The sequence below is a fragment of the Sebastes umbrosus genome, chromosome 6 (genome assembly GCF_015220745.1).
Source record: "Sebastes umbrosus isolate fSebUmb1 chromosome 6, fSebUmb1.pri, whole genome shotgun sequence".
NCBI classification, from domain to species: domain Eukaryota; kingdom Metazoa; phylum Chordata; class Actinopteri; order Perciformes; family Sebastidae; genus Sebastes; species Sebastes umbrosus.
The window spans coordinates 9,512,727-9,525,809 of NC_051274.1; the positions used below are offsets into that span (position 1 = coordinate 9,512,727).

Genomic DNA, 13,083 nt, shown 5'->3' on the forward strand with positions numbered 1-13,083 from the left:
GCTGGAGTCACTTTTTGTCAACTTACCTTTTATGTTTGCTCTCTCCTTGCAGGACAATAAAAATGCAGAGCAGTGTTTCCCACTCACCGCCAACCATAGCTGTTGGGACTGGGTGAGGAGGAGAGGACAAGAGAGTGAAGGAGAGGAGCGACTGTAGCAGAGAGAGAGAGAGTGAGAGAGAGAAAGAAAGAGAGAGAGAGAGAGAGAAGGAAAGTGCAGAAACAAAAGAAGGACAAGTAGTATTTCAGGTAAACAGTTAGCTTTTTTTATAAAAACATGCTTAATGATGCCACAAACGTAGAAACAGTTGGCTTCAAAGCTTGTACTTTCTATCTCACCGCAGATTTTGGCTAACTTCGATGTTCCTGCTGAATCATTGGTCCTTCCTGTGAGCAGTTGAGCACCTTCTTTTTCGACACCCCCCCCCCCCGTCCCACATTGAGCCTGCAAGGCAGGGGAGCCGCAAGTGAATTTTCATGGCAGCGGCACTCTAGGGCTGCCATGGCAGCTGCTGCCGCCGATGCCTCACACCGTATTACCGCACTGACGCCGGAGGAAGAAGGACGACGGACTGCCGCCAAGCTGTTTGGGAGCGCTGCCCCGCTGCCACGGATAGAGAGAGAGAGAGAAAGAGAGGGGGGGAAAGAGAGAGAGAGAGAGAGAGGGAGGGAAGAAGAAGGAGAAGAGGTAGGGAAAGCGTTTGGGAACGAGTGTTTGGTGTGCGGGGCCCTGTTCGCCTCACAGGAGAAGCTCCGACTTCACACCTCGAGTCACACGGGGGAGAAACCCTTCCACTGCTCACAGCCACACTGTCCCAAGGCCTTCAGCTCCAAATACAAACTCTTCAGGTACTGAGAATTAATCATATCGCTCAAATTCACATCACATTCACATCATACAGTACGATGCATGGCTTCTTTAGCTTTCTCAGAATCCCAGATGAGCAACTTGAGAAAGGCTATCATTTTTTTAAACTTTTATTCAATATGAGTGAACCTGAAAAAGTTTGATCTTCAGAAAGCAGTAACTGATTTTCAGTTTTAGTGTCTTTCAGCTCGTTGTTTTGGCTTCACTGCCCGCAACTAAACTGTTTTGGTTCAGTCTCACAGCTCTCATTAGGCTGGCAGCTGTTTTCAGGGAGCTCTGACCCATTGCACATTACTTTCCCTGCTCCAAACAGCAGACAAAGTTAGTGAGTGGCTGATGAACATAGTGGAGCATTTAGCAGCTAAATAGCCAGATATTTCCCTCAATTGGTGGAGACCAAAGTCAGAACTAAAAGGAGAAGGATTATTGGACTTACATTCATCAGCTGACCAAGAACTCAACTCCAAATGAATGATAATGTCAAAAAAACAATCATTGCAGATTTAAGAGACTAATGCCTCATTTCCACTGCGTGGTTCGACTTGACTCAACTTGACTCAACTCACTTTTGGTACCAGGTCCTTTTCTCTGTTTTGTTTTACACTGCAGATAGTACCCCATTAGTGTATAGGCGGGATTTGCAGCTGATCACCATGTGAAACTGCTGTGACATCATCTCCAATGCCACACTTGCTGAATCCTTCCATCTGCAACCAAACAGAGGAACATCTGCACTTTGTTACGGCGTATTGTGCAGCGTAGTTTTGCGGGTCGAGTGAATACAATATTTTCGGTCCCTATTGACGGTAGCTTGGCTATTTCAAAATGGAGGGTTTATGCAGGACGTCTTGTGTCTCGCTAGTGATGATTCTCTCTGGCCCTGTTCACACCTGGTATTAACATGCATCCTCAGTTATCGGATCACAAGTGGACAGCTTTGAGGGTGTCTGTTCACACCTGGCATCGGAATGCGTCTCCCCATGCGTCTTCAGTGGCCACTTGTGATCCGATCTCACTTCCCAGCTCCATATGCAAATAAACACGTAGTAAACACATGGCTAATAGCAGCCGTTGTGACGTAATATTACATGAATGTCAGTAGTAATATCCTACATATTCGTTAATTCTCAAAACAACAACAGCGGAACAAAAACACCGACACATCTCCGACAGTATGATAATAATGCACTTTGCGTGCCTAGTCTACGTACAGTGGAGCACAGAGGTCGTTTCCTGGCGGACAAGCGCCCGTGTCTGCTTGTTTATTCACCTGAGGGGCGCGGTGATCCCGTGGATCCCAGCTGGACATCAGATGAGTAGGCGGTCCTTAATGTGGCCCAGGATGCATTCGAGTACACACTGCTAAAAGAATGTGGTCATATGTGGCCCAGACCACCTCTGAATGTGGTCTGACAGATCCGATCTCAGTGCGTCCTCAATGCGTCTTGAGTGCGTTCACACCTGTACTTAAAGCTGTCCACTTGTGATCGGATCACTGAGGACACATCCTAATACCAGGTCTGAACAGGGCGTCTGACCAATCAGTGGTCTGCAGTGTTTTTACTCCACCTTCTAGTATCGCTTGGAACCTCGACTGAGGTGGTTCCAAAAAAGTACCAGGTACCAGGTATCCACAACTTCTGCTTATGGAAAACCAAAAGGGAGCGAGTCGAGTTGAGTAGAGCCGTGCCATACCATGCATGGGATATTTTGCATAAGTCCCAAATTCATCAACATACTAGGATGTTTGGAATCCCGTGAATCACAGGAAGTGGTTCCAAAACCAATTTTGGGTCCTGGCTGCAAACCACTGTGACTCATTTATGTATATATGGACACAAGGGGTTTGACTGAGAAGAATTCATGCCTCACTTTAGCATGCACACTACTGACAGACTGCATAACAAATGTGACAATAAGACAAGGATTGTGTGACTTCTCCTAAAACAATCTCTCTTTTTCTTGTGTTCCTTTTGCAGGCACATGGCCACACACTCTCCGCAGAAGACCCATCAGTGTTCGTTCTGTGAGAAAATGTTCCACCGCAAAGACCACCTGAAGAACCACCTGCAGACCCATGACCCCAACAAGGAGGCCTTCAAGTGTGAGGAGTGTGGGAAGCACTACAATACCAAGCTGGGATATAAGCGCCATGTGGCCATGCACTCTGCTACAGCAGGGGATCTCACCTGCAAAGTGTGCATGCAGAGCTATGAGAGCACACCCGTGCTCTTGGAGCACCTCAAGAGCCACTCCGGGAAGTCTTCGGGTGGCGCCAAGGAGAAAAAACACCCGTGCGACCACTGTGACCGTCGATTCTACACACGGAAGGATGTGAGACGGCACATGGTGGTCCACACAGGCCGAAAGGACTTCCTATGCCAGTACTGTGCCCAGCGCTTTGGCAGGAAGGACCATCTGACACGCCACGTGAAGAAGAGCCACTCGCAGGAGCTGCTGAGGATCAAGACGGAGCCTCCTGATATGTTAGGTCTTTTAGCTTCTGGGTCACCACCTTGCTCTGTGAAGGAGGAGCTCAGCCCCATGATGTGCGGCATGGGTCCCAACAAAGACCCCATGATGGGCAAACCGTTCCCAAGTGGGGCCCCTTTTCCGATGGGCATGTACAACCCCCACCATCTCCAGGCCATGTCTAATTCTGGGGTGGGTCACCCACACCCGTCCCTGATGCCTAGTCCCTTGTCTGCTGCTATCGGCATGGGCTGTCACATGGAATCCCCTGGACCTATTCACCCACGCTCCCATCACCACCACCATCATCACCACCATCACCACCACCACCATTCCCCTCCGCTGCCCACACACCACCAGCCTCCGGCTCCCCAGCAGCAGCACCAGCCCCAGCAAGCCCCCAAATACCAGCTGGGATCTACCTCATACCTGCTGGACAAGCCCTTGAAAGTGGAGATGGAGAGCTTCCTCATGGATCTGCAGAGTGGCTCGCCAGGCCCGGTTCACTCTGTAGAGCCACATGCTGCTGCCTCACCCCCCAAGGACGGACTGGAGCCCACCTCGGGCCTGGTGGATGAGCTTTGCGGGGATCACCTCCTGTCCAAGAGCCCTGCGATGATCGCTGAGTCTCTGTGTGCTGCTAACATGGACTTCTCCCACCTGCTGGGCTTCCTGCCCCTCAACCTGCCTCCCTACAGTGCCCCCATGAGCACGGGAGGGCTGGTGATGGGATACACCTCATCCGCGACCCCCTCCTCTTCTTCCTCCTCCTCTTCCTCATCTCTGCACGCTGTCGAGCCCCACGCCGCAGCAGCTGCCACGGCACCTCTTACCTCTTTGCAACCGCAACCTCAGGAGCAGCAGAGCTCCAACGGGGGTCTGGGCCTCGGACCCCTGCACCCCCTCCCACCAGTGTTCAGCTCCAGCCTTAGTACCACCACGCTGCCTCGCTTCCACCAGGCCTTCCAGTGAGAGAGCCAGCTCTCGGCCCAGCCCTGCCCAGCCAGGATAGGCCTCCATACCAGCCTCAGCTCAGCTCAGTATGGATATTTTGGGCTGTGGTTCTTTACAGGGCCTGTTGAAGAAGTTGGAGAATTAGAATAATTAAATACACAAATGAACACTTAGAAGCCTTAAATGAAAGTGCACAAAAAGCTTTTGATTGAGCCTGAAATGGAAGTTAAACCCCTTTGAGCAAAAAGGAAAAGGTGAGAAAAGAAGTTGAAGCAGCTTTTATTTGGGCTCCCCCCCTGCCCCCTCCATCCTATAGTTATAACAATGTATTAACCCATCCTTTTATATTTCCATTTATTTCCCCTTTTATCCCTCTTCCATCCCATATTTAGTAGTATAGAGGGCAGGATCAGTAGGCCAAAAGGCGTGGTACTGCATACTTTAAGTAATAATATAAAAAAAAAAAATCAAAGATAATTTCTAGTGAAGATTATCTGTCTTGTTGTGACCCAGAAAAAAATAGTTTGAAGTGGATATTTTGTTTTACTTTATTTTTTCTTTTCCAAATGTAAGAACATAGTAGAATGTTTCTCATCTTGAGTTTTGAACCACCCACTCTAATAACATAAACGTCATGATCAGTAGAGAGAGCCTCTCCTCTCGCTCTCCCAGTGAAGGAATGAAGAGATATAGACATTGTGTCAACGATTGAACCTTAACTCTAGAATCCTCCTCTAGATGGCTAGACTAGAGCCACAAAAGCTCCCTCTGCCTCTGAAAAAAAGTGCTCTTTAAACAAGGAAAAAAAAATTAGATGTATGTCCCTATTGTTTAATTAACTGTAACTGTGCTCCGAGAGTCAGTTTGGATGAAAATAGCTCACTGAATGAAAAACTCTTATTATATGATTGATAAGAGACCTGTTTGCTGCCAAAGGCTGCGTTCACACCAAATCAGGCGTTGCAGCGATATAGGGCAGGGTTGTGTGGTGGTGTGTGGAGTGTCATTAACACCAAGCGACTGCACAACGATTCACGTCTTTCGTTCCCTCGTGGTTGGGTTGGACAGCTCGGGATCGCCAGTTATGTGATTGGCCACCGCAGCCTGACGTCGGGTTGTGTTTCTTCAGAAGTTGATTCTGTTTTAACTTTTAACTGCAGGACCAGGCGGCAATCTCCAGTTCTGAAAAGTGAAGCCAATGCTGAAGTGCCTTAAACTTGCATTCTTCCTAACAGCCAGCAGGGGGCGACTCCTCAATTTGCTAAAAATAGTCTGATTGTATAGAAGTCTATGAGAAAATGAGCCTACTTCTCACTTGATTAATTACCTCAGTACACATTGTAAACATGAGTTTATGGTCTCAATCGCTAGATTCAAGGCTTCTTCAATACAGCATGAAGTTCATTTAGTAAATTATGGTCCCATTTAGAGTCAGATAGACCATAAAGCAGGGGATAATTTAGGGCGCGGCTACCCTTTGATTGACAGGTCACTACCACGGCGTTGTCCAGCCTGGGAGTGTGTTTTCAGTTCATGAAACTTAATTACCGGTATAACCCCTTTTAGTCGCCTAAAATGTCTTATTCAATTTCCGGTTGTACTTAGATGGCGGTGGCCAAAAACCAAGATGTTGATGGCCAAAATTCCGACCTCGAGGTTTCAAAACCGTAGTCCACAAACCAATGGGTGATGTAACAGTGACTACATCCACTTCTTATATTCATGTCTATATGCGCAGGATGCTATGTTTTTTGTCCGGCACCCTCCTGCCCGCCGCCGCAGGTTAAACGCACGACATTCAAATGAATAGGAGACGCCTGATTTGGTGTGAATGCAGCCAAACCCAGAGACCAGTCACACATATGGCCACACATTTTTAAAGAAAAGTAGAAAAAAAGAAAAGAAAGAAACTTGAGTGAAAGTGTGTGAGTTGGTTGAAAAATGATGTAATATCATGCTGGCTTTTTTTTTACTGTTCCTGAAGAGAAGCACTTTTTTATTTTTATTTTTAGCAGAAGGCACTTGACCTTGTCTCCTTTCCCCGTGAGTTCTAGAGGTTCTCAGAGACTTTCTCCTCACTATCCTCCCTTCACCTGTCTCCTCCTCTAACAGTTATCTTTAAAAGTTCCCATGAGAATTGCATAATGATAATTGCAGCCGTTACTTGGCTGCCCAACATACCTAAAAAAATATATATTTTTGGAACAAACACATCTTTAGGCAGTGTTTTTAAAAAGAGAAAAAAAAGATGCATCATCATGGTAATGATGAACCCTGACATATGTGAATGGTAAAAAGAAAACAACAACAAAAGATTTCAGTGACAGATGAGTAAAAATGTGTTAAAGAATGTTATTGCAGTGTACGAAATATCTCAAAAATGAATATTATTATTGCTTTTATCTCAGTAAGGTGTATTTTAGGTAGACGTATTAAAACTAAGCGATGATGTTTTTGATGTCTGGCAGGTTTACATTTGTGTGTATCTTGCTTTTTTTTTTTTATCAAACAAATGGATGAAGTATTAGCTTTTTCCCTTAAGCTTTCTCTGTCATATCCAATCTTTACCTTTACATGTACTTGAGTTAGTATAGCGGAATCAGAACTGTGGATGGGAAATATCCATAGAAGGCTGTTAGTGGCTTAATAATCAATTAGGATTTGAACTATAGATAGATTGTTGGGATGCTGACATGGAAGGCCTACGAGTCTATGACTGTAGGTCTTTATCAGTGGATTATGTAACCCTCTGTGCTGCGGTGAAATCCCAGCTGATTTCACTACGAGTTCAGTGGTATCGGATGTCTTGGAGTTTAGATCCTTTCTAACCATTCACCACCAGCCTATAAAAACCTGAGCCCAAAGTTAACCTAAGTGCCAAGTGAAATAGGTGCTCTTTATCTGATGTTCTGTCTGTGGCGTGACCAACACCAACTGGCGTATCCATAACTTCAGCTCATCTGCATCATCTGTGATTTGTTGCGGAAATATGGATCCAGTCACAGAAGAAGAAGGCCGGTTCACTTTGCCGATAGCAGTCGTCATGCCACAGGCGAGCCCCTATCACCATTAAAAGTTAAGTAAAAGCAAAGAAAGAAAAAACAGGAAAAAACATAGCACATAAAAAAAAAAGAAGAAAAATAAAATACATGTTGCTGCTTTTAGCTACGGTTGCTGATGGACAACAACTGTAGACCACTAGAACATTTAAATTTTTTGCAAGATGGACAGCGAGCTGAAAAACATGCACAAAACCGAACCGACAAAGTGTTCATCATACCCGGGCCCCATCCCCTCTGTACTCCTCCTCCTCCTCCTCCTCCTCTTCCTCCTCCTCCTCCTCCTCCTCCTCCTCCTCCTCTCTCTCCTCCTCCTCCTCCTCCTCCTCTCTCAGCTGCTTTGTAGAGTCAAAGGTAAAGGGTCTGAAAATACAGCGATATCCAGAAGAACGCAGTCACCGAAGTCCCAGGCTTTGACATTCAAAGCACAGGGGGGACACATGACTGGCTGCACAACTTGGGGTATTGCTCATAGTCATATATTTGTTTTGTTTGTTGTCATATGATATATTATTTTCTGTTTGTATAAAACAGGACCTCGAAAAACAACACAACACATCACCTCATTTTTATTTGTTTTATTTTTCTTACCAAAACCTGGGGAGAAGAAACTACATTTTTGCACAATTGCTTGTTACAAAAAAAAAATACTACGTGTGTTATCTGATTTTTTTGATACTGTAGGACGTGAAACCCCGACAGTGAGCGGCTGACGGCCCCTGCGTGGTTGAATATTCCCCATGGGCTGAAAACTCAGAATCAGCAAGCACTGATGTAGGAGAAGCTTCCCCACAGTCTAAGACTGTTTTATCACAACTTCATCGCTAAAATCGTAGATTTTATTATCGAAGTTCTGAACTAATTTGAGACTTATTTTACACATACCAGTCTGCCCCCTGGAAAGTCATTATTTTGATAATGGCTCTTGTTAAATGATCAAACTTTTTATTGATCCTAAATGAATTAGCTGTCGGCACCTTTCTGAAGATTCAAAATTGATCTTTATTATGAGCTTAAAAAAAGGTTTTTAAGAAAAACCCTCTTGGCTTATGCCAAATTTGTAGCAATCAAATTGAGCATTTATACTTTTGTAACAAATAAGTCCTAAAAAAAAAAGTTAAAGAAAAGCTTTTGGCATGTTTTAAGTTTGTCCTCCCTGGGTTTCTGTGAGCTAATCTGAATTCTAGCACTTTCAACCTTTAAAAAAAAAAGAGTATTTTTCTTTTAAAATTTCAGCTTATATGTTCATATGTTTTTAATTTTGTATTGATCCTGTATATGTATGTGCCATTAGTTTGATGTGTAGACTTTATCAACCTTTGTGTATTTCTCTTCTCCAAATGAATAACAGTATTTTTGATAGACTTTTCACTAATATCCTTCTAAATAAGAGCCCCTTCTCCTTTGAAACCTTTTTTTTTTTGTTTTTGGGTAACCAGCTTTGCCTTCTCTCTCATAAATGTATCTAATCAAACTCTATAGCTAAGTGCTTGAAGAGAACAGCAACAACATGTCTGTTATTCTGAGGCTGTGAGACCGTTGTCAGGAGAGTGTCAAAGCCACAACCTGACCACAACCTGCCATTGAAACGCTATTGCAACAGAGACCCATCTGCACGCCACTTTTAGCCCGTGTAACTGAAAGAAAAGTCAGGAGTGACCCCAAAACATAGCACTTAAAGCTTTCAGGTCACTGAACTGCTTATCCCTGCCAAAAGGAACAACTTAATGCTGATAATGACTCATATGTATTCAGTTTCATATGTTACAAGAATTGCAGTTTCTGTTCTCCATTGTGAAGCGGGTCATTGACGTGGCTTTCGATTAATGTTAGAAAACAGAAACTCTTCAAGTGATTGAGTATAACTTTTAGATGTTTTAAGACAGAAGTGAAAAACGTGGCAGTGCGGTCAGGTTGTACTCGCTCTGAAACCCTGACAACAACAACAACAACGGATCTCACACCTATTGCACCACCTGAGCTCATATTGGTGTCATGTTTCAGAGGAGTGATTCACCCAGGACTGGGTCAATCATTCTTCATAGTGGAATCATTCTGGGGAAATGGGCCCTGTGACTGGACTCATACCCAGATCTGTATGGAAGCCCATTTCCGCAAAGAAAAGAAAGGAGAAAAAAAAAACACGAAAAGTTAAACAAGATAAAAAATAAAGATACCAATGGTTAATCAAACATTTGACTTATCAAGTCAAAATGATGAGGTACTAAATCAAAAATGATGAGGTACTACTGTCAAAATTATGACTTATAAGTCAACATTATCAGATTCAATGTCAAAATTATGACTTATAAGTAGGGCTGGATATCGCTTAAAAAATGATGATGTCAGTACCAATACCAGTACCCTTAAAGTGATACTGATACCATTAGAATACTTAATTTGATACCCATCATGTGAATGGAAGCTGTGTATGTACGTTCCCTCCGCACCCCAGCTCAAAGCCGCTCCACTCAAAACGCACATAAAAGAAACAAGCTGTGTTGTATTTTAATCAGGGCTGTAGGCTACCGAATTTTTTTTTTTTTTTTTTTTTAAGCTTCTATTGAGGTTTTTGGATGAAGCTTCAAATGTCTGTCATCATAATTTTAGTATTCTTTTTTTATTAAATCAACTTTCTTTATTGAATATAACTCGTCAGTTTCGTTTAATGCTAGACCGCCCCGTTAATGCGTCCTTTGTGTGCTGTGTTTTTTTTTTCAAATGTTGTTTTTGAAAGGCTAAATACCAACAAATATGGATTGAAGCAGAATATTTCGTTAGGTAAAAACAGGTTGTGAATTTTGGAAATGATTACATCGAAGCAAAGATTGACTCTTGGGCTTTACAACGCTCTGGAGTTATTGGAAATATTTGGATCACGCGAGTCTGAAACAGCTGCCGTGCACAATAACACTGATACATCCTGGGTTGGGCTCGCTCGGGCATGCCTCGAACTCATAGCGTGAGCGGTACCAGAACGGAATTGGAGCGGGATGAAGCGGGAGATAAGGCGATGCTCCATCCAAAATCCTTGCGCTCTTGCTCCACTCCGCACACATGCTCTGACAAATAGTCATTTTTTTCTAGATCTGGGCACTGAAAGGTTTTGAACTGGGTTATTTCAGTCAGTACCTTGAAGATATTGAGTAACAATACCAAGCCCTACTTATAAGTCAGTATTAGATTCTAGATCAATACTACAAACTCAAATTTTGATTTACCATCTAATCATTTTGATGTCTTGCGAACAAAAAAAATTAAGCTTTTAAAGTTTGAATTAGTATCATAATTTAAAATTAGTAAGTGAACATTTTTAGTATCGTCGTAATTTTGAGTTAAAAAGTCAAAATCTTGACTTCTACTTCTGTAGTAGGCTACAACACACTGGGCGTACATACAAAATGATTACTTGTTACTACTAATTTGTTACTAATTTTGACTTGGTATCTCATCATTTTAACTTACCGTCAGTATCAGTTCATCATTTTTTTCTTTTTCTGGCAAAAATGGGCTTCCATAGTGTTAGCTGACACAAAAAGTTGATTCCAAGTCAGCACGACTCTGAAACACTTACTGCTATAGTACAGAACCTCCCGTGACCTCTGACAGTGACCTCTGACAGTGATGTTATTCTGTTTCTTGGCTTGGCTGTAGCTCCATTACCTCGACCTGCACCTACTAGGGATGCACTTATCCTCACCTTCTCCTCTTTACTACTAGGTGCAGAACACAAACATTTTAAGGGAATTTGTTCATCAGTTTAACTGATTTGATTTTAATAATGCTCTCTCTTTCTTTCCCTCTTTTTTTTTGCTTTTAGTAAGATACTGGGTACTGTCTGATGCAGGCAACATCCACATGTAGTTTTATATATTTCTAGCTTAATGTAAGTCTTGCATTCCAACCTCTTTGTGTATCTCGTTTAGTGACATAGCCCATTTTATTTTTTATCACTTGCTATTACAGCCACCTCTGGAATAAAAAGGGTGAAAAAAGGTGAACGAAAATAGAATATTTGCATTCACTTACACTATTTTATATAGCATGGAGTTTATCAACTACAGGGAGAATTATATAAATGATGTGCTTCGGAGAAAGAAAGAAAATGAGAATACTTGCTTTTTTGTTACATATCTCACATGCAATCAGTTGCTGCAATGTAGAAGTGACAGATTTGTATATTGGTTGATCCAAAGAGATGATGAACACAACACCAGAACTATTGACTTATTGTACAGTACAGTGTATCTTTGAGTTGTCATGTGTTATGTTGAAATGATTAAAAGACAAACCAGCGGTTTCATACCCTCTTTGCATTCTATTTGTTCGTTTTTTTATTATTATTTTAAAGAGTTCTCCATTTTTTCTTTTGTGAAATGTAAAAGCCCAGTACAAAAGAAGAGTATCAAAAGTCATAATTCAAAGTTATTTAACTCGTTAGATGGCCTAAGTACCATGGCGGACACTGTGGTCATGTCTATAATGTATTCTTTTCTTTAGAAATGTGGGAGACATTTTCTATTGTTAAAAACTTACATTTTTTAGGTTGATTCTAGAAATCCATTGGAATTTTATTTTTTGGCCGAATCAAGAGCGGTTTGAAACAATTTAGACCTTTGACCTCCATTGACCTTAAAGACCAGGGGTCTCCAACAAGTAGCTCGTGAGCTACCAGTAGCTTGCTACCAGTGTCTGAGTGGCTCACTAAAGGTTACAAGAATATGGACATAAATTTGATAACACAAAGTCACATTGTAAACCAATTTAAATGTCTATCCAATCAAATTCACAGACATTGCGCCCCCTTCTGACACAAAATGATTATTTGCCAATCGGCCGGCAATTAAACAAGTTGCGCTGCTTTTGAATTTCATAACATCAGCGACGCAGTAACATTAGGCGATGTTAGCAGACCTAATCTCTGAAGTCTCTCTTGTTACAAGATTGTCCTATTCTGAGAGCACCAGACAGGCCTATAGGCGGTTGAAGCGCGTGAAACCTCTTCCTTCACTCTGGTAATATTAGTCATTTGTGTTTTTAAAACAATTAACCTTTTTTTTTTAACTTATATAGGCCTACTGTACAGAGACTATTTTGGGGAGTGATAGCTGAGCTGGTAGGACAGCCTGTGTGTGTTCTTCCATCACATTCACTTTAGGACATTTCTATTTTACTGGGGACTCTGCAGACTCCACAGCTGAAGTATTATTCTCACACTCCCTCTATAGGCAGTCACCACATGACAGTGTGGCGGTACTGATTCCCCCAGACATCAGTTGATCAGGCAGAAGACTGAGAACCAGTTCCCATCCACATAATAATATAAAATAAAATGCTTCCTTAATAATAATAATAATAATAATGAACAAATGCCTCTACAATAAACAATTAAGGAAACTGAAATATTGTTTTTATTTTCTCTTTTACCCTCCTTTAAAGTTTCCCCAAATGAAATAGACTAAAAGAAATGGGTGTAAAGGGTTTCAGTGAAAATCAACAAATTAATAGAATAACAAAATGAAGCCTGCAGGCGCTATAGGCTATCGTGAGGCTAAGCCAGGTCCTTGAACAAATTGCACCTAAACGTCCTAGTGCAGGTAACCTAATTGAAGGGTATTTATTTGGTTTCCCCAACTAGGATGGACAACAGTCTCAATAAGCAAAACACACAAAAGAGCACAGAATCTCAAAAGGGCATAAAAAAAGACCAGAGTTTCTGGCTTGGCTGTTG

The 13,083-nt window shown here is 42.4% G+C and overlaps 1 protein-coding gene across 1 annotated transcript; it reads left to right on the forward strand.

Annotated features, from left to right (window-relative positions):
* The first annotated feature begins 463 nt into the window (after positions 1–463).
* Positions 464–5,612, forward strand: plagl2 (pleiomorphic adenoma gene-like 2). The gene is made up of 2 exons (XM_037772938.1): positions 464–848; positions 2,847–5,612. The coding sequence occupies exons 1-2, from the start codon at positions 502–504 to the stop codon at positions 4,309–4,311; spliced, it is 1,812 nt and encodes a 603-aa protein (XP_037628866.1). The 5' UTR covers positions 464–501; the 3' UTR covers positions 4,312–5,612.
* The last annotated feature ends 7,471 nt before the right edge of the window (positions 5,613–13,083 follow it).